At 50.8% G+C, this 25,096-nt stretch overlaps 9 protein-coding genes across 9 annotated transcripts; 2 read left to right on the top strand and 7 right to left on the bottom strand.

Annotated features, from left to right (window-relative positions):
* Positions 1-156: 156 nt before the first annotated feature.
* On the bottom strand, positions 157-1,078 carry CONPUDRAFT_170174 (uncharacterized protein; the record flags this gene model as incomplete). Its single annotated transcript, XM_007777295.1, has 2 exons — positions 1,007-1,078; positions 157-950 (listed from the first exon to the last, which is right to left on the bottom strand). Exons 1-2 carry the CDS (start codon positions 1,053-1,055, stop codon positions 157-159), a joined length of 843 nt encoding a protein of 280 aa, XP_007775485.1. The 5' UTR covers positions 1,056-1,078.
* A 1,650-nt stretch (positions 1,079-2,728) lies between these two features.
* Positions 2,729-3,692, top strand: CONPUDRAFT_147786 (uncharacterized protein; the record flags this gene model as incomplete). The annotated part of the gene is made up of 3 exons (XM_007777294.1): positions 2,729-2,803; positions 2,877-3,317; positions 3,370-3,692. 3 exons carry the CDS (start codon positions 2,729-2,731, stop codon positions 3,670-3,672), a joined length of 819 nt encoding a protein of 272 aa, XP_007775484.1. The 3' UTR covers positions 3,673-3,692.
* Positions 3,682-4,756, bottom strand: CONPUDRAFT_140548 (60S ribosomal protein L14). Its single transcript, XM_007777293.1, has 3 exons — positions 4,401-4,756; positions 4,278-4,348; positions 3,682-4,214 (listed from the first exon to the last, which is right to left on the bottom strand). The coding sequence occupies exons 1-3, from the start codon at positions 4,510-4,512 to the stop codon at positions 3,915-3,917; spliced, it is 483 nt and encodes a 160-aa protein (XP_007775483.1). The 5' UTR covers positions 4,513-4,756; the 3' UTR covers positions 3,682-3,914.
* A 552-nt stretch (positions 4,757-5,308) lies between these two features.
* On the top strand, positions 5,309-7,569 carry CONPUDRAFT_133136 (uncharacterized protein; the record flags this gene model as incomplete). The annotated part of the gene is made up of 6 exons (XM_007777292.1): positions 5,309-5,425; positions 5,495-5,779; positions 5,840-6,061; positions 6,112-6,536; positions 6,589-6,671; positions 6,728-7,569. Exons 2-6 carry the CDS (start codon positions 5,603-5,605, stop codon positions 7,567-7,569), a joined length of 1,749 nt encoding a protein of 582 aa, XP_007775482.1. The 5' UTR covers positions 5,309-5,425; positions 5,495-5,602.
* A 603-nt stretch (positions 7,570-8,172) lies between these two features.
* Positions 8,173-9,753, bottom strand: CONPUDRAFT_147783 (uncharacterized protein; the record flags this gene model as incomplete). The annotated part of the gene is made up of 13 exons (XM_007777291.1): positions 9,667-9,753; positions 9,576-9,608; positions 9,482-9,516; positions 9,376-9,414; positions 9,292-9,320; positions 9,212-9,238; positions 9,075-9,161; positions 9,013-9,023; positions 8,836-8,946; positions 8,634-8,774; positions 8,417-8,585; positions 8,304-8,352; positions 8,173-8,251 (listed from the first exon to the last, which is right to left on the bottom strand). Coding segments are annotated over exons 1-13 (882 nt in total), but the record flags the coding sequence as incomplete, so codon positions are not given.
* A 392-nt stretch (positions 9,754-10,145) lies between these two features.
* On the bottom strand, positions 10,146-11,903 carry CONPUDRAFT_170169 (uncharacterized protein; the record flags this gene model as incomplete). The annotated part of the gene is made up of 13 exons (XM_007777290.1): positions 10,146-10,446; positions 10,507-10,555; positions 10,613-10,781; positions 10,843-10,980; positions 11,034-11,096; positions 11,232-11,238; positions 11,298-11,364; positions 11,430-11,456; positions 11,509-11,537; positions 11,587-11,625; positions 11,681-11,715; positions 11,767-11,799; positions 11,861-11,903. The coding sequence occupies 13 exons, from the start codon at positions 11,901-11,903 to the stop codon at positions 10,201-10,203; spliced, it is 945 nt and encodes a 314-aa protein (XP_007775480.1). The 3' UTR covers positions 10,146-10,200.
* Positions 11,904-13,228: 1,325 nt separating this feature from the next.
* On the bottom strand, positions 13,229-16,370 carry CONPUDRAFT_170168 (RNA ligase). The gene is made up of 5 exons (XM_007777289.1): positions 15,953-16,370; positions 15,618-15,875; positions 14,815-15,520; positions 14,610-14,757; positions 13,229-14,552 (listed from the first exon to the last, which is right to left on the bottom strand). Exons 1-5 carry the CDS (start codon positions 16,304-16,306, stop codon positions 13,436-13,438), a joined length of 2,583 nt encoding a protein of 860 aa, XP_007775479.1. The 5' UTR covers positions 16,307-16,370; the 3' UTR covers positions 13,229-13,435.
* Positions 16,371-16,690: 320 nt separating this feature from the next.
* On the bottom strand, positions 16,691-18,640 carry CONPUDRAFT_170167 (uncharacterized protein; the record flags this gene model as incomplete). The annotated part of the gene is made up of 4 exons (XM_007777288.1): positions 16,691-17,470; positions 17,859-17,967; positions 18,081-18,485; positions 18,542-18,640. 4 exons carry the CDS (start codon positions 18,638-18,640, stop codon positions 16,698-16,700), a joined length of 1,386 nt encoding a protein of 461 aa, XP_007775478.1. The 3' UTR covers positions 16,691-16,697.
* An 842-nt stretch (positions 18,641-19,482) lies between these two features.
* On the bottom strand, positions 19,483-20,154 carry CONPUDRAFT_78110 (uncharacterized protein; the record flags this gene model as incomplete). The annotated part of the gene is made up of 1 exon (XM_007777287.1): positions 19,483-20,154. The coding sequence occupies one exon, from the start codon at positions 20,152-20,154 to the stop codon at positions 19,483-19,485; it is 672 nt and encodes a 223-aa protein (XP_007775477.1).
* Between the last annotated feature and the right edge of the window lie 4,942 nt (positions 20,155-25,096).

The following is a 25,096-nucleotide window of genomic DNA, read 5'->3' as shown; positions in this document are numbered from 1 at the left end:
TAGCGAACATTGTTGGCGCTGGGAGGCCATCACGATACCGGGATATACCAAACCCCATAGAACTCTCGCATAAGTCTGCTGAGGGCCAGTCAGCAGGTTGTGGAGCTGAATATCTAGATCACTGAGTGACTAAAAACCAAACCATCTGTAGACGACCTAGAGTCCTAGCCCCGCATATGCTTGATCCATCCGACACTTGTTCTTTTCCGTAATACTTGGCTCTATATTGTCGTCCACTGATGCCTTTTCAGCTTCGTTGACAGAGCATCGTGCCAGCACTAAAGCTTGCTGGTAACGCCTAAGGTTCAGTGCCATCTGCGATGCATTACCCAGAGCAACCACTAGCTGCTTCCGTGCGCCACGGATAGCGTCCGTGTACACTCCTCCTGTGTACATATCCAACGCGAGCAATGCGGCAGCGAGCTCTGCCACGCTTTGGAACGCCACGCACGCATAGGGAAAGTCTTCGCAACCTTCTTCATTCGTGGAGTACTTGCGACCTTTTCTCATTCGTTCATTCATACGTAGATGAGAAACCTTGATTATGCGTCGGATGATATCCGGATGCGTGATCTGTTGGATGTGTTCGAGAGATGTAGATGCTGACAGCCCTTGGGGTGCCTTGCGGAGAGTCTGTATACCACCGAGTGCATTGCGTTGTGCGAGAACCGCAAGAAGGCGAACGAGCGCGATCGGACCAAGAATTCGTTGGCCAACAATTGCAAAGGGATCATCACAAAGATCACCGCGCACAAAGTCACCGTCTCCTTGAACTATCGACAAGAAAGCCGTCTTGAGTCCACTGGAGTCGTCCCCACTAGGCCTCAGTTCACGGCACGCAAAGTAACAGATGTGCAAGAGAGACTCAATTTGAACGTTTGTGATGCCACACGACTCTGCAACGTGGCTGAGGGTGGCGATAACTCGCAAGATCGACCCGCCGCATTTGCCTTAGAAAAATGCTCAGAAACAAAGGTGTTACTCATGTGATTCGAATTCGACTCACCACATTGCTCGAAAACAGCAGCTAAGACATCTTTCTCCGAGTCCATCATATGGCCGAAATATCGCAATTCGGACTCATAGCATCTTTACAAATGTTATAAAACGATGTCAAAAGCAGCGCGCGCTACTCACCCTCGAATCACTTCCCTACTTTCCTCGTGAGCATTTGTCCACACCTCGGTTATCTTCTCCGCCCAATCCGAACGCGACGTCAAAGCGGTCACCAGGTGTAGCATGTCCTTCCACCTTCGCGTTTTGGATACGCTGTCTAAAGGAGAAGTGACTCCTGGAACTAGTTGCGATGGCCACCGTAAGAGCAAAGCAAGTGCCTCGCAAACTGTAGAAGCTATTTCGCTTTGCGTGAACCATTTGGGCCGATCAAAGCAGGCGCAGTCAAGCAGCAGATCGAATAAGTGAGGCTTTCTCTTGATAATATCCACGCAGAATAGGCGTGGCTGAGGAGGGGAAGATGCGATCATCAAGTGATATGTTATGGACATGGCATCATCTTGCCCCTGTGCGTAAGCCCTTGTTGCAAGTCGACGTAGCTGCTTCTGATCAGCCTTTATGCGGAGTTAGTCTAACGTCGTGAGCGGCAGATGTGTCAATCTTACGCCGTCTCGACCGTCGAACAACTCGCTCTGCCACGCTGTTGCTGTATCGGCGATTATCTGCCTGATGACGTACTCTGAACCTTCGAGAGAGTAGATAGCGAGAGCTTCCACTATGTCCGCAGCAGCGGAAGACGGAATCTCTTCTCCCAGGAAGGCGCTTATGGTCAAGTTGAGCAGTGACAGGATAGCCATCTGACGTATGACGAACAGCCGGTGCCTCAAGTCCTAGAGAACCAAGCAAAGTCTTCTTGTAAGCCAATAAGGGCCCATGAAAAAAAGAACACTCGCCCGCAAGATTAGTTCAAGAAAGCCCTGTTTTATCAGCTCAATCGTCAGATGCCGCCTCTGTGAGACGTCTCCCACTGCGGTCAGACGTTGGAGGACGTCATATGCTGCGTGCTAAGCGAGGTACCTCTCTTGCTGTACGTGCGGTTCAAGCCACTCGCATCGTATGATCTCTACCATAGTTGGCACTAATCCTGCCGATATGCATGCGAAGGTATATGGGCTAAAACCCGTTCCCGAATCAGCTGCCTGGTCGCGGTGTTCTAGTACCAAGTGATTTCTAATGGAGGCCTGGTGGTTTCCTTCAGTGAAAAGCAGAATAACATATACGGATATGCATGTAGTGGTGTCACGAGGACCCTTGAAAAGTGCAATGTCACTTACTATATACTCGTAGGCAGCGAGCGGCTCTTCTCCAGGGTCACGTATTCCGTTCAACGCTTGCTCGAGTCGTTGCGACTGGAGAGGCTCATCAGAGTTGAAGACGGCTTGCAGGTTGTACTTTTCGAAGAGTTCGTCCAACATAAGAATACGCCAGAAGATGTGCGATAGTCAAAGTCTTTCCTTGACCAACAGTGCGTGTGATGGTTGAAAGCAAGTACGCTATTCGGCCCGCCAAGCGGGAATTCGTGTCATCAATGTGTGTGCCGAGGGTCGCGTCTACCTCCGGCACGCGTCGCTCGCGTCGTCGGATCCATCAATCCATCCTCCGAGTCCCCTCCCGTTAGTCTCCAAATGCATTTTTTACACTGACTGCTTCCATGACATTCACAAATGAACCACCCAAATCCCTTCCTTTGCAGCCGACAAAAACACCTGACTCGATGTCAAAGGACAAAGATAACTTTCCGCTCGCGGATATGAAGCAAAAGGTCCCTCCATGGGTTCCCTACTCCCTCGTAAGCCGTGACTCTACAAATATTGACGACACTTGCCCTTCCAACATGTCCCCACCGCCTTCTTAATCATCAGGTAGCATTCTCCACCGCAGCCATAGTCGCGCCCATCTTCTTCCTTCGACGACACCGCGCCTCCGCACGTACCCTCCAGACCGCCGCCGCTCCTCCTCCCAGGCGAGGTGACCGCGCCGCAATCCAATCCCTCGCTACATCAACGTCCACTTCCAGTTCTACCCCATTGACCGCGGCAGTGGCGTCATCATCATCAGTCCCCCTCGAACCTCCACCGGATGCGTCTGGCCCATACGAGAACACAAGCATCATACGTGAACTCATTTTCGGCTCGGAGGAGGAGGAAGCGGCGTCTCAAAAGCTCGCTGCGAAGAGCGGAGAACTAGATAACTTCAATGGCCCTCTTTACACCCTCAAGGCGTTCACCATCGCGACCGCAGGGGTAGTCTTTACAGCGTCGGTATCGATATGGGGGCTCATGCAGTATGTTGGCGCACGCGACGTACGTCCCACCCATGGGTTCTTCGTATCACTTGGCATTGACATTCATATAGACGCAAGAATTTGCTCAACTGATGCGCTCGGCCGTTTTGACTCGTCTTCCCCGTCTCTCTGCTCGGATACACCGACCATCCGAGACCGGGGACAACCCAACTGATATAGCGCTAGTACTGCCTTCATCGTCCTCTGAGCCATGGACATGGACGGACGCAGAAGAACGTCTTAAGAAAGCATTTGACGAGGGCGGTCTACCTGCATGGGGTGAAGCTGCAATGGCCGAAGTAGAAGCGGAAGGGCACGCAGAACGTCTCAGACGCGGATTTGTCGATACCTCCCCCTCACACCCCAACGCTTAATTTGCTGACTTCAACGTACCATCTAGTTAACACTTAGAGTAGCCAGAAAGCGGTAATGCGATGCATGCTATAATGGTGACATATACGCGTGCATAGGGCCTACAAAATGCCATGCATAAGAGTAACGTGCAGTGATGCGGCGTGCCGTCCGGACATCCGTCCGATGTTTTTGCCTCCACCCGCGTCTCGCCCCTTCCTGTCCTACAAACCCAAGCTCCAGTGTAAGCACGAACAAAAAGAGCCTATGCCTTGCCAGCCTTGGCAACCTGCTTGCGGACGGTGTCCCGGCGGGTCTTCTTGAGGAGCATGACGTTGAAGCGCTGGAAGTCGTTAATCTTTCTCCGCTTCTCCACCGCTTCACGCTTCTTTGCCCACGTCGAGTTCTCCCACTTGGCGACGGTACCCTCCTTCTCAAGGTACTTCTTGAGGACACCAGTCCGTACGGCGCGGGGGAGCTTGGTGACTTTCAAGGGAGTGAGAGTGAGGTGGCGGTAGGGAAAGGCATGGCGGGGAACGCCGGTAGTGGGGCCATCGACAATTGCCTGTGTAACCAGCGCATGATAGGTAAGGGGGTCAGAACGATGCGGGTGACGAAGAGTGCGTACCCGATTGTGGTCAATCACTTCCGTGATGACGGCGATCTTGCCATTGTAGGGGCCGGCCTTGAGGAGGACAACTGGGGGTTGGGATGAGACACGCTACGCCAAGAAGTTAACAGAGTGAAGTACCTCGTCCAACCTCGACGAAACGCGTGAAATTCGAGTCCTGTTGGATGCAGCATTCAGCAACGCGATCAAGTGTTCGATACGCCCGAACAATGCGCCCAAGACAACCGGTCATTGTCTCGCCCTGATCCCGTCCTGATTCCCCTAGAGCTTGTCACCCAGCTTCACTTCAATCCGTCGCCCTTGAAACCTCTGACCAGGGTGTCATCCAAACCTCGAGACTCCCATCCAGCCACCCCACACCTCCAAAACATCCCAAAATCGTCCTGGCACATCGATTGAGCATAATAGAAGCATGACTCACACTCATAATGGTACTGCGGCTTGTCGCTGGGCTTGAGGATGTGTGTCGGTCGTCGTCTGCGGCGGTGTACTCAACTTGCGTCCCCGGCTTGCATCGGAGTTTGATTTGAGGTGCTGCGGAGATTCCTTACTCGGCAACCACCGGATGGGCCTACCGCCTCTCGCCTCTCTTGCTTGCGGACATGGCATCTGTGGCCAGCAACTATCCCTGCGACTTCGAGCTAACTGAACCATCCCATACAGCGAGCATATACGTGAGGCGTGGTAATGAATCAAGGGCGCGCTCTTTGCTACCTTCTCGTTTGGTCCAGCGGAGAATGTCCAGAATGGAGTCTATGGCGATAACAATGTGTGGCTACGCTCAGAGTGTCCTCAGCCTTTCATGTCATTGTTAGACATCAAGCATTCATGTAATGAGCACCACGTCGCAACGGGAGCGTCATGGCGGAGTCCGGACCAGCTCCTGTCAAGCTGTCAGAGCTTGGAGACAGTAGCGCCGCCAGATCCTTGCTTTGTCTTACTTCGTCTCCGCTTAATCTCATAGCCTCCCTATTCATCATCTTGAACCCCCCTGACCGTGAATCATGCCATCTACAACGCCTGCTATGGGACGGTTCAAGACCTCCTTCATCTCTCCCGGACCCCAACAAGTGGAGAAACTCCGGTCCGTATTCGCGAGGTTGGTAGACCCACGCGAAGACGCTGACCTCGTTCGACAATGGGCGGTAAGTGCATGTCACATCCGCGCGACTAAGCGGTTATATTGATGGTATTTTCTTGTGGGATAACCTTAGGGTGCCGTATACAAGGACTTGTTGCCAGCGGGAGAGAAGATCACGGCTAACAACGTACCGTACTCCCCGTACGCCGTGGCGTGCATCGACGCAGGTATAGTACCGACAATGCTGAGCCTTGCACGTCAAGAGTGGCACGGCCCAGATGTACCGAAGGAGAGGTTCCTTGCTCAATACTGGGCGTGGAGCGGTCTCTGCAACCTGTTGAAGACGGGAACTGTACCCGAGAGGCGAAGCGTACTGGAAAACCTGATTGACAACGGAGCAATGGAGCTGTGCATGCAGGTATGCCCCAAAGTCGCGTGTGTCAGTCTGTATCTTCATTTGACCATTCACGCATTCTAGCACTTCCGGCACGAGTTGAGTCTCATGCGCCACCAGGCCGCCTGTACCATGCATACCCTGTCATTCGCAGGTCTACTAGGGGAAATGATTTCTCCTTCAAAAGCTGCTGAGTTCATCGAGGCTGTCTGCGGTTTTGCACTTCAAGGACCTGCTTATTTCATAACTCAGCTAGACGATCCTGCGATGAAGTGGCAGATAAACCTATTCATGGATCCCAAGAATGTGAGCGTCGTATGTACGTTCTGATCAAGACTCACTATATCTACCCGTAGGAATCGCCAGAAAAGCTCCAGATCTTTGCCCCTCATATCTATGCTCAGAGTTCAGATAGCGCTCTTTATGGCGCCCATGATCTTCTGAACACATATCCTCCTAGGCCACGGAAGTTCTGCCTTGAGATTATCAGGAGCAAGCCCCATCTTCTCGACCTTCTCTTCGACTGCGCTATTCTCGATAGACCCAAGTGTTACCCAGAAACCCAGGTGAGCAAGACAGCTTGCGAAGTGCTTGCTTTGCTCTTTGATTGGCCTATGCACGCGGTTCCTGGCGTGACGTTGCGGGATAAGACATCGAAAGATCTCGAGTGGAAGGCCTTCTCTCAGCTTTCAACAGCCCTGGTCTCTCGTCCAAAATGGACGGAAAGGCTTATTGAAGTGTGGATGCACCTGGAAGAAGAGGGTACAGGCGATATTGAAAGGTACGTGGTAAGGTCGATCTACTATTTCGTGTCACTTAATCGTGTCCTGTAGCTGGTTTGTTGGCATGATGGGCGGGAATAGTCCTCTTGGAACAGTATCACGCGTTCGCGCATCTACACCCCTGGAAGCCCGCGGTACATCTATGATTCATGATATTCTCCGTTTTACGAACTGACTTGTCTTGTCTCAGGAGTGTGTCGTGTCGTTACACTGCGTCTCATAGCCACCCTCACACATGCTGCAGAACCATGCGGTATCTCAAACGCCCATATCGAGTCTTTCCTGCATGTTGCCTATCAATGCTGCGTCAAAGCCGGCCCTCCTATGGAAGAATGCAAGACTGCAGACGCCATGATGCGCTCGATGGAGTACAAAACGTCGATCGTTTACAACCTTCCTCATCCCATGACACCCAGCGGAGACTCTACCACCGATACACCGTTCGTGGTGGCTCCTCAGGAAGTCCTCGGCCCGACAACGCTCATTCGTCTGCTCGTTGTCCTCGCTCAGCGGAATGCTCTGGACGGAATACAGACACTAGTAAAAGCGCCTTACGGACTTTCGACTTCGACTTCGCTTCGACACGTTCAGCAGATTACGCATCCAGAAGTCATCACGCGCACGATCAAGATTGCGCAGAGGCGCATCCTTTTGGTCGTTGAAAGGACTCGCAAAGGCTTGATCGGTCACATGAATGCCGAAGATACGATTAACTCTGCATGCATGCATTTTGCGACCGCCGCGGAGCTAGCCGCGGCTCTTGTCGCCCTAGATGTTGCCACCAAGGGCACGTACGCGGCTGAGATCTGCGGCGCAAGGAAGCGGCTCGTGATCACCCTAGGTAATGCCGCAAGAATGGCACTCACTCTCAAACAATACCAGCGGGCGCTACATTACATCATGGGCGCTGTTGCCGCGGCGGAAGATATCTCCCCGGACGAAGGTCTGGAACTTGATATCATCGAGAAGAACATACAGAGGCTAGACGAAGCCCGAAGGGGTCTTCGGAACCTTCAATCTCGCGCCTCATAAACGACTAACGAGAACCCTACTGTTTTCTTTTGTGAATACGATGCGCGAGGAATTAGCCACAGCTATGTTGTGGCGGTAGTCAATTTATTAGGCTAATCGTGTTTTCTGTTACGTTTGGAATGATGAAGTCCATAAGTCTCATTTTTGTTAGCGCTCGTCCCAGATGCACGACAATCCAACATTTCGATTCGAAGGAGTGTCTTCCATTGATACCTTCCCCAAGACTACGTTTCCCCGTTGAACACAAAGGAGTGGATTATTGCCTTCCTAAGAAGGAAAAAGTTACCTCGGACTAAAGCCTCTCAACAAAGCTTGAATTGAGTCACAAGCTTGGGCCTTCGAAAAGGTTGCTTACCGATGACGGGTTTTATAGATCGATGAAATCTTTGGCCATCATGAACATGTAAGTTGCTTATGCCAAAAGAATAGTACGAGGGTCCGAAAGAAACAAGGATTCACTAAAGCACTATGAGATGGAATAATATAAAGTGAAGTAGTGCTTTTCCTAGTTAAGCAGCTCGTCAACCATCGAGTGATCAGGCGCTGGAGCAAACGCAATATCTGTGTCCAGGATATGTACCACTTGTTCTCGCAACAAGAAGTGTTTCCTGAGCGTGAGTACCAAACGAGGCCCTAATAGATTGGCTAAAGCCGCCCCGGATGCCACACCTAGATACGATTCCTAGCAGCTTCATTATGCCCATGTGTTCTTGTTCTATTACATGAGTGCTTACCTCGACATATAAAGCGCAAATGATCAATAACGCACTTGAGCATATGAATCTGTGGAAATCAAGACAGTAAGCAGGTTTTTAGAACAAGTGAGTCTGCATTAAAAGGAGCTTACCCCAGAAAATATATACTACTGTCACGTACGACAATCTTCAAGAGCGGATTCAAGCCTATCCTCATAGTGCCCCATGTGGCTTGTCGGTGTTTGTAAGATGCTCTCAGGATAAGCACCAGAAGCAATAACTCAAAGCTAGCCCAAGGAACTGCGCCGACAAGCAAACCATCTGCAAATTTCTCAGCAAAGCACGGAAACAGATGAAGATATTCGTTACAGTTGTTTGCGCGGTCGCTATAAATTCCCCATTGCAATGCAAATATGACGCACGCCATTTCAAGAATGAAACAGGCTCCCAAAACAAGTAGAAGGCGTTTCGATGCTTTGTATAATGCGTACACCCTCAGCAGCAGGATGACTGGGTGGAAAACAAGACGTTGGTTTAACAGGTGAGGCTTCACAACACAGAAAAAACGTACTTTGCAATGCAGCCAAATATATTGAGCCCACCCAGGCTATCGTAGCGTCGACTAAAGGCTGAATGAGAAAGATAGTTCCAACAATCAATTCAAGCAGCGACTCATTTACCACTGTATCATGGCGAAGTTTACGGCAAGGATTGAGTAATATTGGCTCCAAGCGTCGTTATAAATTACCTTTGAGGGCCCTATTAAGAGTGTCACGTTAATATACGGCAAAGCGCGTTTCCGATGAATACCTTACGTCCGAGTCTATAACAGACAAGCATCTGCTACCAACGCCTTCGTCGGTTAATAATAAAATTTGCTGAGTGAGGTTGGGGAGTCTATGAATTGCTTAGGAAAGTTCGACTCGACTCAGATAAACGTGTAACACCTTTGTAGACCGACAATAACATATATTCTAAGTCAAATAAATCAACTCAGGATCACGTAGTCGAGGACTCTAGCACTCACAATTGCATGACCATTCCCAGGTATCGGAGCTGTCAAGGCTTTGTCAAATATTCATGTAATCATCATCAATTACGGAATGCAGACAATGAAATATATGCCCGACGTCATAGAAACTGGATCGGTCTGGGTAACAGTCAAACCAATCAGGTATTGGTGCCTTCTTGGTAATAAGAAGGCGGTCTGAACGCACCCATACGAGATCAATTTCGTTTGTTAGCTGGAACACTATACGAAAGCATTGCGGTAAGAGCCTGAACATGGCCACAAGTATGCAATGCCCGTACAGTAGTCGTAAAGAGTTACGCTCCACCACGCAACTTGACAGCAATACGGGGATCAGCGTAATGGTCAGCCACAGGGCCACGTGAGACGCACCGGACAACAGCTGAACGAGCCACATTGTGGAAAGGGACTTGTAACAGAGGTCGATGTCGGCGTCGCTATCCATGGGGAGAGAAACAGGTCGAAAGCAGAGGCACCAACTACAACAGAGAAGACGTCGGGGGGGGGACAAAAAACACTGCCTGAGCCAAGGAAGACCCCCTTGGCTCCGCTATCCCACAAGCTACAGCCCCCGTATTGTCATACTCTCAAGAGTGTCAACATTCGCTATTTTTAGTGTGGTGTATCCCGTTCTGTATTCGAGTCAGTACATGGATCATAGTCAGCACTGGCATTGATGAAAAACGCTGGACTCGGAAATTGTTTTTTTTTGAAAGACGAGGGTTCATTCTAAGTACGGAGTGACGTGATTGTCCGATAACTATCTGTTTCTGAGTTAGGTTTCTCCTTATGGATATGGATACCGACAAGAAAGGTGAGAGGCAGGACAAAGTGTCTGTAGAATGTTTGGGAAGCGTTTGTAGGCTTAAGCTACTATGTAAGCTATCTGCTTCCCATATGCAGGAACTATACATCAACAGTACGGTATTCGGGCGGAGCGCCGGAGATGATTATTACATCCGACTGCTGAGTGATAGCTCCAGATCTAGGGGTTTGTTGCGAGTAAGGGTGGGGACGATGATGTGGTGGATGCAACATGGTCAGCTTAACCGGGTCGTTATCCGAGCGGTGCTTGCGCAGTCCGAGGATGAGACGTGGGCCCACAATGTTAGTGACAAAGACGCCGCATGCGGGGCCAAGAGTGGCCGCTTCCTGTTTTTGTTCGTGATCAGTATGGTATACCCTCGACAATGACAGTGTAAATCCTCTCACGGGTGACAACTGAGTACAGATGGCCATGAGCGCATTGGCAAGGAGGATCCTAGGGACCAGTTTGAAAGGGGATGAGAGAGCAGAACTAGCCACGGCGAGCACTTACATTAGAAAATACATGCTACTGTCCCGCACGATAATCTTCAGTATAGGGTGCCAGTTCTTGGCCTTGTATCCCCACGTCGTCTTCATTTGCTTCATCAGTGCATTGATCGTCAGAGCAAACAGCGTTGCTTCAAACGCGAGCCATGGAACACATCCAACACCGAGAGCGACTTTGCGAGATGCCAGCGTGCTGAATAAGTACAAGAGCACATGATGAAAGAGGACACTTACAGCCGTCGTGAGGATGAGCCAACGTCCATTGCTGCGCGAACAGGATGCAGGCGGTCTCGATTACGAAGAAAGCCCCGAGGCCATATCCCAGCTTCCTGTTCCGCTTGTATAGAGCGTAGACACGGGCGATCATGAGGACTAAATTGATTCTAGCTGAGCTCTCTATCATACGCATCTGAAGAAGAGCTCACTTTGAAGGACCGAGAGATAAAACGTGCTAGCCCAGAAGGAAAACTGAGTGAGACCGTATGTCGCTATATTTCCGCATTCAGGTCGATTCGCAGAAATGAAAAGCGATATTCCACGTACATCTAATGTGGAAGCATGGACGAAAATATGCCATAAACATGACCATAGGGTTTCGAAGCGATGAAGATCTTACTGTTCACCATATGCCTAATGTTGACAATGTAAGAACCATCGTTCATCTCTATATGTCCTTCCCATTTACTTACGTTACCATCAATGGCTTGAAAACAAGCGATATCATTGTAATCAGACGCAGAAAATGCGGACTCGACCCTGTTTATTCTGGCACATTTATGAGCACGGCTGCCGATTAAGCCGCAGGGAACGAAACCGCTTACGCAGTAAAGCCTATTGCCATGAATGTACTGCCAGAAATGTAAGTTGAATACTCCGTAGATCTCTATCGCAAGAACTCACGCTTGAATCGTAATGCCAAGGTAGCGCAGCTGATTATTCTCATTAGAACATCAAAGATACCGGTATGTTTGAACTTACGACACAATACGTTATTGACACCATTGTCCAGGGTTCAGTCTTTGTCAACAATATGTCAGGGGCTACTAAGAACGTCAATGTTGCAACTACCCACCCAAACTAACTGCCAGTCCGTGGAGATGTTGCATACTACAAGATGAGTCAAGCGAAGTAAGAAACGCCGTTTGTCAGGTTGCTCACAATAGTCGAAGACCACCACTCCCACAAAGACGACTGTGAACGTGAGGACGACATGAGCGACGGCTTGAAGAAATATAAGCTCAATGGAGCATACCTAGTGGGTACTGCTCCTTGCGTATGAGAGATAGAATGTCCATGCAGCTACTCAAAGTTGTTGGGCTGGAGGTAAGCACCACGGTCATCATTTTTGATGCCTTCTAGGGAGTCTGTGGATAAGTCGGAGGAGGAACGCAGGGAACGAAGGGTGAAAAGTAGAAAGGAAAGACTCTTGTAATGGCAAGGAAAGGTTGAAAGTTAATAAACTCGGTCCAGCCGTGAGCGTTGTGCGCTGGTAAGAAAGAGATGAGCGATCGTCAATCTCCAGGGGAACCACACGCGTTGCCTATACATATTGCTATGATGCATCACGGACCCATGTCCTTCACGCCAGAGGTGTCATGCGGGAGACGCTGAATGAAGCTGAAAGTTCTCAAGATCAACGAGTCTCGCGTAGCAATCTATGGGAGCACTGAGCAACTTCGCGTACCTTGCACGGTCTTTGTAGACGTCATGGTCGCCACGCCGTGGTTGCAACCATGTCTGCAGTGTGTCCCATTAACAAAGCCGGTTACACGCTAAGTGCCTGACTCAGACGTCATAACAAGGGAAACTTTCTTCTATGTGACAAGAGGGCATGAAACGAGAATGTTTAATTTGAGATAGTACGAGATTTGGGTGCTAGGAAGATGAGGAATGACCCGATACTGTACGTTCAAAGGGCACTAGCGACGAGTAAGTTGCGGGTGCCACGTAAGGGTCCCGTAGTTCCTGGAGCAGGTAGGCTCTGCCAGCTCGACGCGGAGACCACTTGTCAATGACCCACCTGAGCGAGCACTGCCGCAGTCGCAATCATACACACATTGCCACCGATGTGAACAACTCGACGACGTTGTGAGAGAGACTGATCCGGGCGGTCGTATCTGCGTAGATCTGCCTAAGTTCAACGCCAGTACTTTTCGGATGTTTGATAGTGCAGAGAACCATCCATAGGAGCCTCTGAACACCGATACTTGAGGATAATGAAGATACCAACTTAATGTGGGTTCGCTTGAAGAGCCACGATGGGATAGAGAGTGAGGTCTTCGAGATTTTGACCGGCCGTTGCAAGCCCCGTCAAGCGATGATCCATGTGATAATCAACGAATACAAGGACACTCGGGGGAGTTCATTCGGAGACAGAGATGCGGACCAATCGCAACGGAAGTAAAATCCATGATCGTCGTGAGCAGCGGCGGAGGTTGCAAAGGGTCGTTGGCCAAGTCACAAAGTTGGCCAATCATGAACATTCCCGAATCCCGACCGGCGGTTGGTGCTCCGATGTCGTATACGTACCTTATTACGGACATGTCGACCTACCAATGCATCGAGTGTAGATTTATTGCCGTCGAATTCAATCGGTTCAAGTCTGGTGTTCCCCATAATATGTGCCTAGTCCTCTAGTTTGGTACACCTACTTATCTGCATAAAATCGGGATTAGAAATCGGATTGCATTGAGAAGTGCTGTTTAATGTAGAGTATCTAGGTATACGTTGAATGTAATGCAAGGAATGTACTACCGAATGAGCAGAGAGAACGAATCATGAGCATATGCTACAGAGAGGATGCGACCCCGTCCATGGCCACCAACTACTAAAAGTTCAGCCCCTTCACCCTCCCCTCCACAACCACACCCTTCCCGTCCGGCCCCTTCAGCTCGAACTCGCCAATCTCCTTCCGCCGCCCGTTGCGCCAATCGACCGTCATGCTCATGCACTCTATAGGCTTTACACCGTGTTCGTGTGTACCTGCGGTGATGTGTAGGCGCTTGAGGACCTCAGGCTCGAGCCCGTCGAGGAAACGGCGCCCTTCACGGCCTGGGCGAGTCGGACCCGAGACAGTCTGCAAATGTGCGTCAGGGGCTTCTTCGTCCTGGGCATGATCGGCAGTCGTTGACGTCGTGGCAGGCGCCTCTCCCTTGTTCTCCTCGACAACTCCCATCTCCTCGACGGTGATACCCATCACCCGCCCATTCCACAACACGCTCCCGAGCCTCACCCAGAAGGTCGGCGGCGTCTGCAGACTTGCGACCCGAACACACGCGTCCCAGAGCTTCTCCTCGTTCGCGCGGGTCAGGCGATGCACAAACGTGATGTGCGGCCTATTCGCAACCTGTTTATGTTGCTTTATCTGCTCCCACATCTTCGTGCCCTCCACCGGTGCGTCAGGTGAAGTGAAGAGTGGATCGAGCAAAGAGGCGAGGGACAGCTCGGGCAGGATTCCGAAGTATCTTGCCGACTCGACTCCTTCTTCTTTCTTCTTCTTCCCTTTCTCTTTGCTCTTAGCAGGCTCCTGTCGCTTCTCACCTGCTACATATCCCCTCACAGCCTCCAGTGCCTCTCTCATCTTCTCCTCGCTTGGCCTTTCCAGGTCTAGCAGCTGCACGACTCCGTCTACCGCCCTCCGTAATGCGCTCTCCAGGTCCTCTTCAAGCTCCATATCAATACACTCGTCCAGCTCGCCCTCGCCGAGTTCCTCCCGGCCGCGGATAAACTGCCAGATCACATCCTCGTGCAGCGTCACGTTCTCGGGGTTTGGCCTGAGCGACTGGTGGTTCTCCCCACGTGCGAGCACGCGGTCGCCGCACACGCGGTGCAACGTCGCTGGGGGCGCGTCGAGTGCCCATTGCAATCCCAGGAGACGTACGGGCGGGGAACGCGCGGAGCAGGCGGTGCGGAGTTCGGTGCGATGTTGGCGGAGATGGTTGTTTCTGGTAATATCGGCATGTCGTTAGTACGGTCTCTGACGCGAGGGATGGAAGGCGTACTTATCAGCGATGACGACGTCATGAAGGTTCAGGCTTTCCATGACGCGGCGGATGAAAATGGGAGCTGGCTTCTTCGCGCGGATATCATCGCTTTGGACGTGCCCGAAGCCGAAGAGATGGACGAGCCCAACCGCCACTGCCGTCTTGCCTGAACATATGCAACACTGAGCAAATGACCGCGACTGAGAGAACAGTTCTGACGTACCACAACCGGGAATCGCAACCGGTACAATGACAGTCTTCCCGTACCCCTCCGCCGCCTTATTCTCTTCCTGAGGCAACGTCACAAGCCCCTCCTTTCCCTGCTGACTCTCCATCCACCTCAGAAACCTCTCCCGCGTGGCAATGATCCCCTTCCCCTTGCCATACTCCGCGAAGGCCGTCGGATCTCGTCTGATCTCCTGGCGACACCATTCCACGTATAGCTTTGTCTCTGGCCGCTTCATCTTGTTCTTCGGAAGCTTTGCCTCCTTGCCGCCAGTCCCGTTCTTCGCAGCCAGCAAAGCCTTAGTGATCTCTCGCCAGTCGCGATACATCATGTACGGCTCGTCGAACTTGACCTTGAAGAAGAAGCTCGCGCCTTCGCCGTAAGGAGGAGCAGCGCCCCTGTCGCGTGCGTCGACCGCCTTGGGCGGGGCGCGGACGTGTGTGCGGACGACAAACCCTTCGAGGGGCTCGCCATTCCATTGGCCGGTCATCCCGACTTCGTCCGTGAAGGAATTCACAGCGGCGATAGAGTCGAGCTGGATGGTGGCGGTTTTGATGAAGCCCCATTCGTCTGCGAACGCGTCAACGACGGAGGAAGGCATGGTGCGGAAGTTGGCGGTGGATTCGTTGATGCCGTGCAGGTGCAGGCCAGACTTTTCAGGTGGGTAGGGGAGAACATGTTCTTCGAAGGAGTCGTCGCAGAGCTTTGGTGCAGAATGAGCACATACATGTGATTGGATACAAAAAACGAGTAGACAAGTCAGTTATAGTACCACAACAACGCAGATGATTAGAACGCACCTCCGCAACGGCAGTCCACTTTTTCTCCCATAGCGTCTTCGCCAACTGCTCCGTCGCCTTTCCCTTCTTTTCGAGGTGCTTGCGCAACCACCGTTCACCCACCTGCGAGTGTGTCTCGGCCGTACCTTGAGGGCCGATGGCGTGCTTGGAGGTGACGACAAGTTTGGTTGGGGAGAGAGGCGCGATAAAGATGATGCATCCGTTTGACTTGAGCGAGAGAGTATATGGGGGCTCCGTGTGTGCCTCGAGGGACTGCCACTATATGCGCATACACCCGCCGTGGATGACGTTTAGAATGACTCGACATAGGCAAGGAAAACAAACAGGCGACTCACGCTAGTCCATGGCACCTCTCCGATGTTGAAGAACTTGTCGTATCCACGAGCGACAATCTCATGCCAGACACCATCGCCAGTGCGCGTGTCGCGAGAGAAGAGACCACGGGCAAGCGTGGGGAATGGGGAAGGAACGTCATAGTATTTGAACTCGTTCATCTTCCACGAGCGCAGCGTGACATCCGGGTCATTCGGCGCGACATACTCGGTCGAGCGGATGAGGCGTGGATTCTTCTTAGATATGCGCATAAGCGACTCGACGAGCTCATGATCCTTCTTGGCCGCAGAGGCAGAGACACGTCGTACGGCGGTGTTGTCTGTTGAGGTAGTTGAGGTCAACGTGTTGTCAGACATTTTTAGGTGTGTGGAGGAATGTACAAGAGCGTAGAAGACTGAGCGTTTTGCAGCTCGGGATGCGGAGGAGCATGCAGTTTGGCTGCAGCTTTATGAACCTCGACCAATATCTTATCGAATCACAAACGCACTTGGCCAAGTCACAGACCCAGAATCCTGTGTGATCCGAGTGACTCGGCGGCAGTGACTCGACTAGTGACAGGCTGTGACACCGCCTTCTCTTCCCCTTCCCGCCATCTTTCCACCCAATGTTGGCCCGACGTCTACCACTCAGGGTACCAGTCACTAGCGTTAATATCGTGTTTGATGATGGGGAATCTATACTCTTATGAAATCTACTCGTGGTCTCCTATACGTAGGTAATAATCATGTAGGCGATAAAAACTTCTGGTTACAACCTTGGTGGCTCCGAGGAGGATCCGCCGGCCGTCAAATCTCGCACGAGATCCCGCAAGGACTCAGCATCTAGCGCTGAAATCCCCTTCTCCTTCTCAGCTTCGCGTACTCGTTTGATAGCATCGCGGATGTATCCCCTGTGGTACGGCCCTAATTCTAGGAGCCTCAATCTCCCGAAAGCAGCCGCCATCATGATTGCCAGCTCCGCCACGTCGTTTGGGTCTGGTGAAGCCGACTCATCCCATACATCGAGGCATTCGAGACCAGAGTCGACTTGGACGCGTGCTTCACCTATGTCCTCAAAATCAGGTCGACACGAGCGCGTCGTATTTACCCGAAGCGTGAGCGAAGAGAGGCGTGGGCAGTGGCTCGCGACCGCCAACACCCCAGCGATGGTAGCTTCCCTGTCTTGCGATTGTTCGTCGACCAACTTGAGCGTCTTAAGCAATGGTAGCCCTTCTGCTAGCTGCTTGAGGTCTTCGTCTGCCAGTGCTAATTGCGTTTTCACCTGCATCGACAGGTTGACTAGCTGAAAGAGCTCCAAGAGGGGCTTCATAGTAGTGAATGTCACTGGCGACGTATCTCCGGACACCTCACGTCTAGGATCTTTGTTGATGTTGAGGGTAAGAATGGTAGGGAAAACCTTTGCCAGGGTTCGAATAAACGCGTTCAGATCTTGCACGTTGCACACGACGATGCTAAGAGTCTCCATATGTCGAGAAGGAAGCACTGGACTAGTTTCGCTCAGCAAAGTAGTGGCATCGACCGCTAGAGAAATGCGTCGTAGAACGGGACAGAGCCTGGATAAGATTAGAAGCGAGCCGAATGTCAAGCAAGACAAGGTATATTGAGGGAATCCTATAACTTCTAGTCTGGGAAACGCCGCCGCGATCTCCTTGACATCATCATCCGAAAGAGAGACGCGACACGCAACGCTAAGATCACATTCGGTGACAAAGTAATGGCCAGATGGTAGAGATGGTGAGCACGTTGGACTGCCCTAATGGATCTGTGAGCCGAAAATACATTCCGTTGAGAACTAGCGTTTCTAGGCCAGCGTTTAGATGCTGCGGGTGAAATAGGGATGCTAAGACGTTCTCTATTTCGTATGCATAAATGCCGCCGTAGGAGATTTCAAGTTTACGGTAGGGCACACCGAGCGAGCGCAGAATCTCCGCCGCGTCGTCCATGCTCGACGGACATAGCCTGACGCTGTCCATCGCGCGCATATGAGAGTCCGCGCCATCTGACTGAAGAACTATTGACTGAGGTTGCGTTTTCAGGTGTGCAAGATCCAAGCACCGAAACGTTGGAAGGCGTGTAAGACCCGTAAGCGCGCTCGCTGTGAGCCCGGGGCACGTCAAGCTAGCTAGCGAACGAATCGGTCGATACGGTGGGATAGAACCGACGTAGAGAACTTCCCCCGCAGTTCAAGATGCTGCAAGCGAGGGCATCGATCCGCAGCAACGCGTAACATCTGCTCGGCATTTTCGGGTCCCGATGCGGGAGCCATAGACGCCAAAGAGAGCTCGAGAAGTGAAGGAACGAGGAAGTGGGTGTGAGGAATGAGGGCTTCCGGGTCAAGATTCTGGACCGAAGAATACAACCGTTCGAGCTTGGGGAAGGCACGCTGCACAGTGGATGGTGAGGAAACCAGTTGCCGGAGAGCCGGATGGTTAAAGTCAAAAAAGAGGGAGGAGTAGTCGAGACAGATACACTGTATGCGTTTCGTGAAGCCATAGAGGAGGTCCAAGTCATCTTCCGTATACTCGGAAATGGCAGCCTGTGAGGTGATGTTACAGCCTTGTGCGCAGATATTCAAGTTCACGGAGAGCTCACGTCGTAGATAAGCTTTCCAGTAACGCTTGCCACAGCCTTTTTGATGTAGCCAGGGTGGATGGGCTCAACACATCCGGACCACATCCTGTCGAGCGACATTTGTTTGAACACCGTACCCGTCCTTGCCAAAATAGCAAGTGACGTCAAGCAGTCTACTCGATCGCATATCTCTAGTCGTATCTCCGGTAAGGCAAGTGCTTGATGCATGCGAGAAACAAACCGCGGTGATGCCGACGCAAGATGAGATGCACTGCAGACAAACTGTGATTTTTCTGTTGGGAAAGGTGGTTGAAGAAGGCGGACAGATGAAAGCCTTTTTCACCCATCTTTTGCTGTGCGAAAAGTTACTGAAAAGTTAAACTTTTGCCTCGGAGTTTGCATTTCTGTGCGGAGATTAGATAGAAACACGTCCAAATCGGGAAGGTAGAGTCCAAATTCGGTAACCCGTCCATTTTACCAGCGCAGAATTGACGCAAATGTCGGCTAAAAGGATACCTTTTCCTTTGCAAAAGGGGGTTTCAAAACTTGGAGGAAAAGGCTTTCATCTCGCCGCCTCTTTCTCTCGGTTTCACCCCGGATAAAATCGCCGTTTGTCTGCAGTGATGGTCTATGTGTCTGATCTCGCTTGGGATCAAGGCAGGAGTGTATTGATAAAGGGGCGACTGCTGCCGTGGGGCACTAAAAACTAGAGAACACGTGTGTACGGTGCGCGTATCATAAACCGAGTAAAGACAGGCAATAGGTAGGCATGAAAGAGTCCGAGAGATATGACAAAGGAGAGACTATGAAATGGGCGAAGCCCGATGGCCAGGCTACGGCCTGCGTCCGTGCGCACCGAAGGGGGGGTCTGAAGCGAGCAGTGTGGGTGGGCGGGAGAGAACGAACTGCCTCCCAGGCTCAGGCTCCCCAGCGGTGCACGCTGGATCACAAGCAATGCAAAGCTAGAGGGCAAAGTCGGACTTGGAGTCCCAGGCGACGTCGTCAACCCCCAGTATGGCGTCTTGGGGCAGAATGTCAAGGAGAGCTGATACAGTAGGTGCGACCCGGTGACCCGGAGGCGGGGGCAGTGGGGTGCACGTGCGCTGGGTGTGCTCTGGGGGGGTGGGCTGGTGGTGGCGGAAGAAGGAGAGTTTCTTCTTCAGGGCGACAGGGGTGGGAATTGGGGTGACACAAAGGGGGACGGCAAGGATGATGGCCGTGTGGATCAGGTCATGAATGGGATGGGCCCCAGTGTCAACTCCCAGGAGGGACTCGCAGAGGACCAACAGGTATCGCCAGCCATGGCCGCTGGAGAGGACCTCTGTGATGCGGCCAGAGGCGGCAGCTGGCCCCGGGATCTGGAGGGCGCCACGTGGGAGGGTGTACGCATGGTGAGCGACTATCTTGTCCCCCACGCAGAGGGAGCCCTGATCTTCATGGTGAATGGGATGCAGGTAGAGCTTGGGGACGACGACGATGTTGTCGAGGCAGTCCAGGAGGGGAGGGTCGTAACACTGGACAAAAATGGAGGATCCCGGGGGTGGTGGGGGCGGCAAAGGTGATGAGGGCCCATAGGGGTGGTCCCGGTGGATGCCCAGACCATGGAGATGTGAAAAGAGTGGAGATGCAGCCATGGCTGGGACGAAATGATGTCTGGAGGGAAAGAATGGGGGGGGGGAGGCGCATCAGCCTCTGCGGGATATATACCAGCCCAGGAGGGGTAACGTAACGGTGGCGAGGACCGGTGGACGGGGGAAACTCATGGCAGAAAACATATGCGGGGTGGCGCCACTAGGGAAGGGCGTAGTGGCGGGGATAGGAGGCCTGGGAAAAGAACAGACAGAGAGGAAACAGTGCGTCCTTGGCCGGGAGCTGTTAATCAGGGTCTGCATGCAGAGGTGAACTGAGGTTTGGGCATTGCGAGAGGCAGTGAGAAGGGAGAGGAGGGTGGGCAGCAGAAAGGGAGCTGCCAGACGTTGGCAGCGAGAAACGAGTGGGGAGAAGCAGAGCGGAAAAGGTGCTGCTTCTCCCACGCGCTCGTGTGCCCATAGACGGTGCACTGCCGGGGCTAGCCGAAGGAGTGCGTCATAATGAGGAACTGTGATTCGGACCGCGCTCGAGGAGCATTTCGGAGTTTCAATACCCAGCAACCTTGCAACCCCCTATTTCCTCAGGCCGGACATCCAGCACTCCCCTCCTCGGTTTCACGAACGCACTCCATAGTGTACTACTCACGTAATTGAGCCGGTGTCAAGGACAAGATATTATACCTTTAAGCTTGCACGAGGTGACAATTAACATGTCCGACACCTGAGCCATGTCGCTTTCGGTTTTGAAACCCTCTGGTGCATGTAAGTCAACGCTCAAGTGGATAACCCATAGCGCGACGTGCCATCGGAAGTTCATCTGATCCTTTCAAGCGTGTAACCACGATATCGAGATGGATCCTAAAAGAAATCAACCTCCTTTCCTGCGACATTGGTCATCTTGACACTTTACAGCATATTCATCCATCCATCGTATTCACAGTGCCCTTAACACGACCTACTAGTAGTGGGGTTGTTCTGATGTGGACGGCTTGATATCTCCGCGCATAAGCCCATTATACATCTCGGGTTTCCATCCCACGTGCATTGATTATTGATCTCAGAGAAAAGACATCTGCCATGTTAGATGGACAGTCTTGCAAGCAGCTAATGTGATCTATTTTCGAGAATCTGGAAAACACTGGCGTATTGATGGTTAATGATGTGCGATGATTCCGGGCGCAGGTTGGGGGTGTCTTCTATAATGAGGGTAGGCTGTGAAATGCATATAAGGCTGCAAGGTCGGAGACCCTAATCGTCGTAGTGACCGACTCGTACACGGCCACAGGGTCGATGTAAGTGTACAAGACGTCGGCAGAATACAACACTAAGACCAACAGCATTCTGAACAATGTCGTCTTCGAGACCTTGTTCCTCATCATTCTCATTGTTATCTAGTATTCCTTATATTCTGTTTCTCTAGTTACATTCTCTTTGGTATATAAGTAACCTACACTAGTGACCTACTAGTATATCCAAAATCGAGCCTCATTCGCATCTCAACGCCTCGTCTGCAACTCGCCAGTAATTCGACATCCCGTGTGTTCCGATTTCAACTCCGTCTCAACGACTCGACGAGCGCAACTTCACAAAGACAGTCACTGTTGTAAAAAACAAGATATGATTCTATCGTTTCAGCTGGCTCTGACAACCATGGATCCACAGCAAAAATTCTCTGCATGTCTTTCATATGCAATGGAGGAGAGACGTTATCAGCTACTTACAGGTGCACTATGAGACCTATGATGGTTCTATATTGTAATTCGGACTGACGAACCTTCAAGTTGCAACCTTCTGTGCACACTACTACGACTACAGTGAGCACAAGAGATTATATCATCATACTGTCTATGAATCTACTGATATGGCTTGCCGAAAGTCTGCAGAATATCACAAGAGATTGATCTCGTCTGGGTGAGTCATGTCTGCTCGCAGGCTTTCCTCTAGTGCTTTTACTAATTCATCCTAGACTGACCCTTTGTCTCTCCTTTCTGCCATATATTTCATTGTGGGTAGATTGCGGATGCCGCGTATGCAAGGTGCTCCCGAGTTGATGCTACCTCTAGGTCCGTTATTCGGGTAAAATAATGATAACGTAAGTCTTAAGTTTTGACTAAAGGAATCGGCAATTAATGGTAGGTCGCGTGGGTCGTGCTCTCCTTTGTCAGTATCTACATTGTGCTGGGTTTGCGAATGTATGTTCTTCGGTTATTTCACGGAACATGCACTCACCGAGTTCAAAACTTGTGAAGACACATTGAGCAAGTAGAGCAAGTATCTATGCTTGTGAAAACCGGTGATGCGAATGGGTGCTTCGACGCGATTCATTTACGGGTAAGCAAAATAAAAGCTAACGAGGCACAACTCACCATCTTATTAGAGCTCTGGAAGGTACTTCGCTCGTAGCTTGCATTACACGCACTCATCTTACAGTAACTGTTTGCCACATATACAGACGTGAGTTGAAATACGTAGTTTCTCCGATGGTGATAAGATACTGAAAATGCTAACCTAACAGCTAATCTAGTTGACTTTGGGCTGGATGATGCGATATGTTGGCTTTCAGTAGTTTACTTAGCCGCACTTCAAGGTATGGGTCATGGTGTTCGATTTGCTATGTGACTACATCAGTAAAGATGAAAAATGCTTGTCGCGCCTTGTACAAGGTTGTGCAACCCTGCACAAGGCAACAATTTGACCATGACGCCGAAATCGGCAAGGCAAGTCTATTGGCGCGGCAACGTCGCTTCGGAGGAGCGGAGTTTACACGGACAAGTGCCTACAAGGCAAAGAAATTTACTTCGTTCGGTATTCCTAGACCATATTCCGGATCTGAAACATCATCTGAAGCTTGAGAATATCCGAATAGTAAGTATCAGACTGTTTTTACGATTCAATGTTGGGTTTTATGTTTCATGACGCCTTGTCACCTTGTGGCAAGGTGACAAGGCTGGCAAGAAATTTGCGGTTTTACTGATGTAGCCGCTAACGATGTTTTATCCGTTTGGGCAATCTTGCTCCTAAGAGTATATGCTCTATACAGTCGTAATCGACAGCTGTTATCTGTGCTGGTAACATTTTTTGTGCTTGAGATAATCTGCTTTGCATTTGCGTTGCAATGGGGTCTGTACGGCAAGGGTGATGCCGCAACTTGTAAATTGTATGTTCCATCAAAGTTCCTTCCATCTCATGTTCTACAGGTTTCCTTATTGGTTGTATTACTTGGGGTATCTTCGAAGTCCTTCTTATGGGACTTATAGTCAAATCCTTGTTTAGCCACGGGATATCACCGTGGGTCACGCCAGGGACAGGTTGGCATCCATTGCTGCGCATCATTGTATGCGACAGCAGCATCTACTTCCTTACGTGCGTCATCGTTGAATCTGTATTTCACAATGGATCCCGACAGTAGTAAACCTGATGTACCTAGCTTCATTGTTTCAGTGGTCCTCCTTGTCATTTGTGCCTTGTACTTGAAGGTGAGGTATGATTCTCGTAATTAATAGGTACTAGCTCACAGAAAATTTCAGGACCCATATCTAGCTGTAGCAGTTGGCTCGTTCATAGCAAATATGTTAGGACCACGTCTCATACTCACTATTAGGAAGTACAGTTTGTCGGAAAGAATGGTTGACTGCCAGGTAGATACCACTATTGTGTTTCATCGGTCACTGAGGGATTCTGAGGACAGCATCCCTTGAATAATATGGAGTGATGATAAGATGTCTATATTTCAACTAGTACTACGAAGTTCTTCTTAACTTTCAGTGCATGCCATTCACGTATCAACTGTAATTTGTGATTCACGGCGGGGAAGGTAATAAACAGTTATGATCATTGACATACCTCTACTCCGGTTAAATACAAATCATCCGGCAAATAAGGGTTGTTGACCATGGTAGACATATACTGGTGCGCCTTGAGAATTCGATCAACTTTTACCTTGACGTACTGTATGTCCAGATACTAACTGGGCTATGGGGGGGAAAATGTATGTAACAAGTTTGGTGATGTACTCATGACGCCTCAATAAGTCCCTCAGCTTCCGCTCCGGTCAGATATCTGGGTTGAGAACGATGAGCATAATCAGTGCTCGATTTCACGGGAGTCACTGATTTCTCACAAAAAGTGGTGGGTCACGCTCAGAGATGACTCGAGACGATCTGAGCAGGAAGCTCGGTCAGTATGCTGCAATGTGCGCCAGAACCTAATTTCCATTTCAGAAGGACATCTTACCGTAGAGATATCAGAGGACGATCCTGATCAAAGGATAAGGTGAATGATGCGCCCGTATGGCGCTTGATAGCTTTATAATGTATACGTGCGTGGTTTAGACGGGATGACTCCGTTAGTAGCATCGTGAGCTTGGATAGCTGCAGAAAGGATCGAACGGAGGAAGGAAGGATCGCGTTATTACTGCTGGCCAGATCACTTAACAACAAATCTAAGCTTAATTTTCAGCGACATGATACTATGTGCCAGTACTACTGTAACGAGCAGACCATAAGTTCCCGTCCCGTGTCCCACCGGACCGGGAACGGAACTTAGAGGGTGGGACAGTCCCATGTGTATGGGCGTCCGGGAACTTAACTAAGGGACACTCGGTAGAACCACGAAAAACATAGAATTTGAAGTAAAATAAAGTGTGTACATGCACTAGACGATATCCTAATGACCTACGAAGTCTCCGTACTTCTTGTTTGACACACGGCGCCGCTTCCTGCGGCCAGCTTCATCAGATGACGGCACCTGGACAGTTGCTAAGTCCACGTTGACATTGTCTACCATGCCAGGGCCGGAAATGGTCGTTTCGTTGGCGTCGACAGGGTTGAGGATGCGAGCCATGAGGTCGTCGGGCTGTTGCCAGGTGTCATCGTCGAAGTCTTCACCGGAAAAAGGGTGTCGAGTTCGATCGGATCCTGATGATCAGCTGGCGTCACAGTGGGAACATCGGGGGCGTCAGGGATAGAAGGAGAGATCTGATCCCATA

Source organism: Coniophora puteana, assembly GCF_000271625.1.
Source record: "Coniophora puteana RWD-64-598 SS2 unplaced genomic scaffold CONPUscaffold_20, whole genome shotgun sequence".
Classification (NCBI taxonomy): domain Eukaryota; kingdom Fungi; phylum Basidiomycota; class Agaricomycetes; order Boletales; family Coniophoraceae; genus Coniophora; species Coniophora puteana.
The sequence above is the reverse complement of the archived record's forward strand: the minus strand, read 5'-3'. Positions and strand labels throughout refer to the sequence as shown.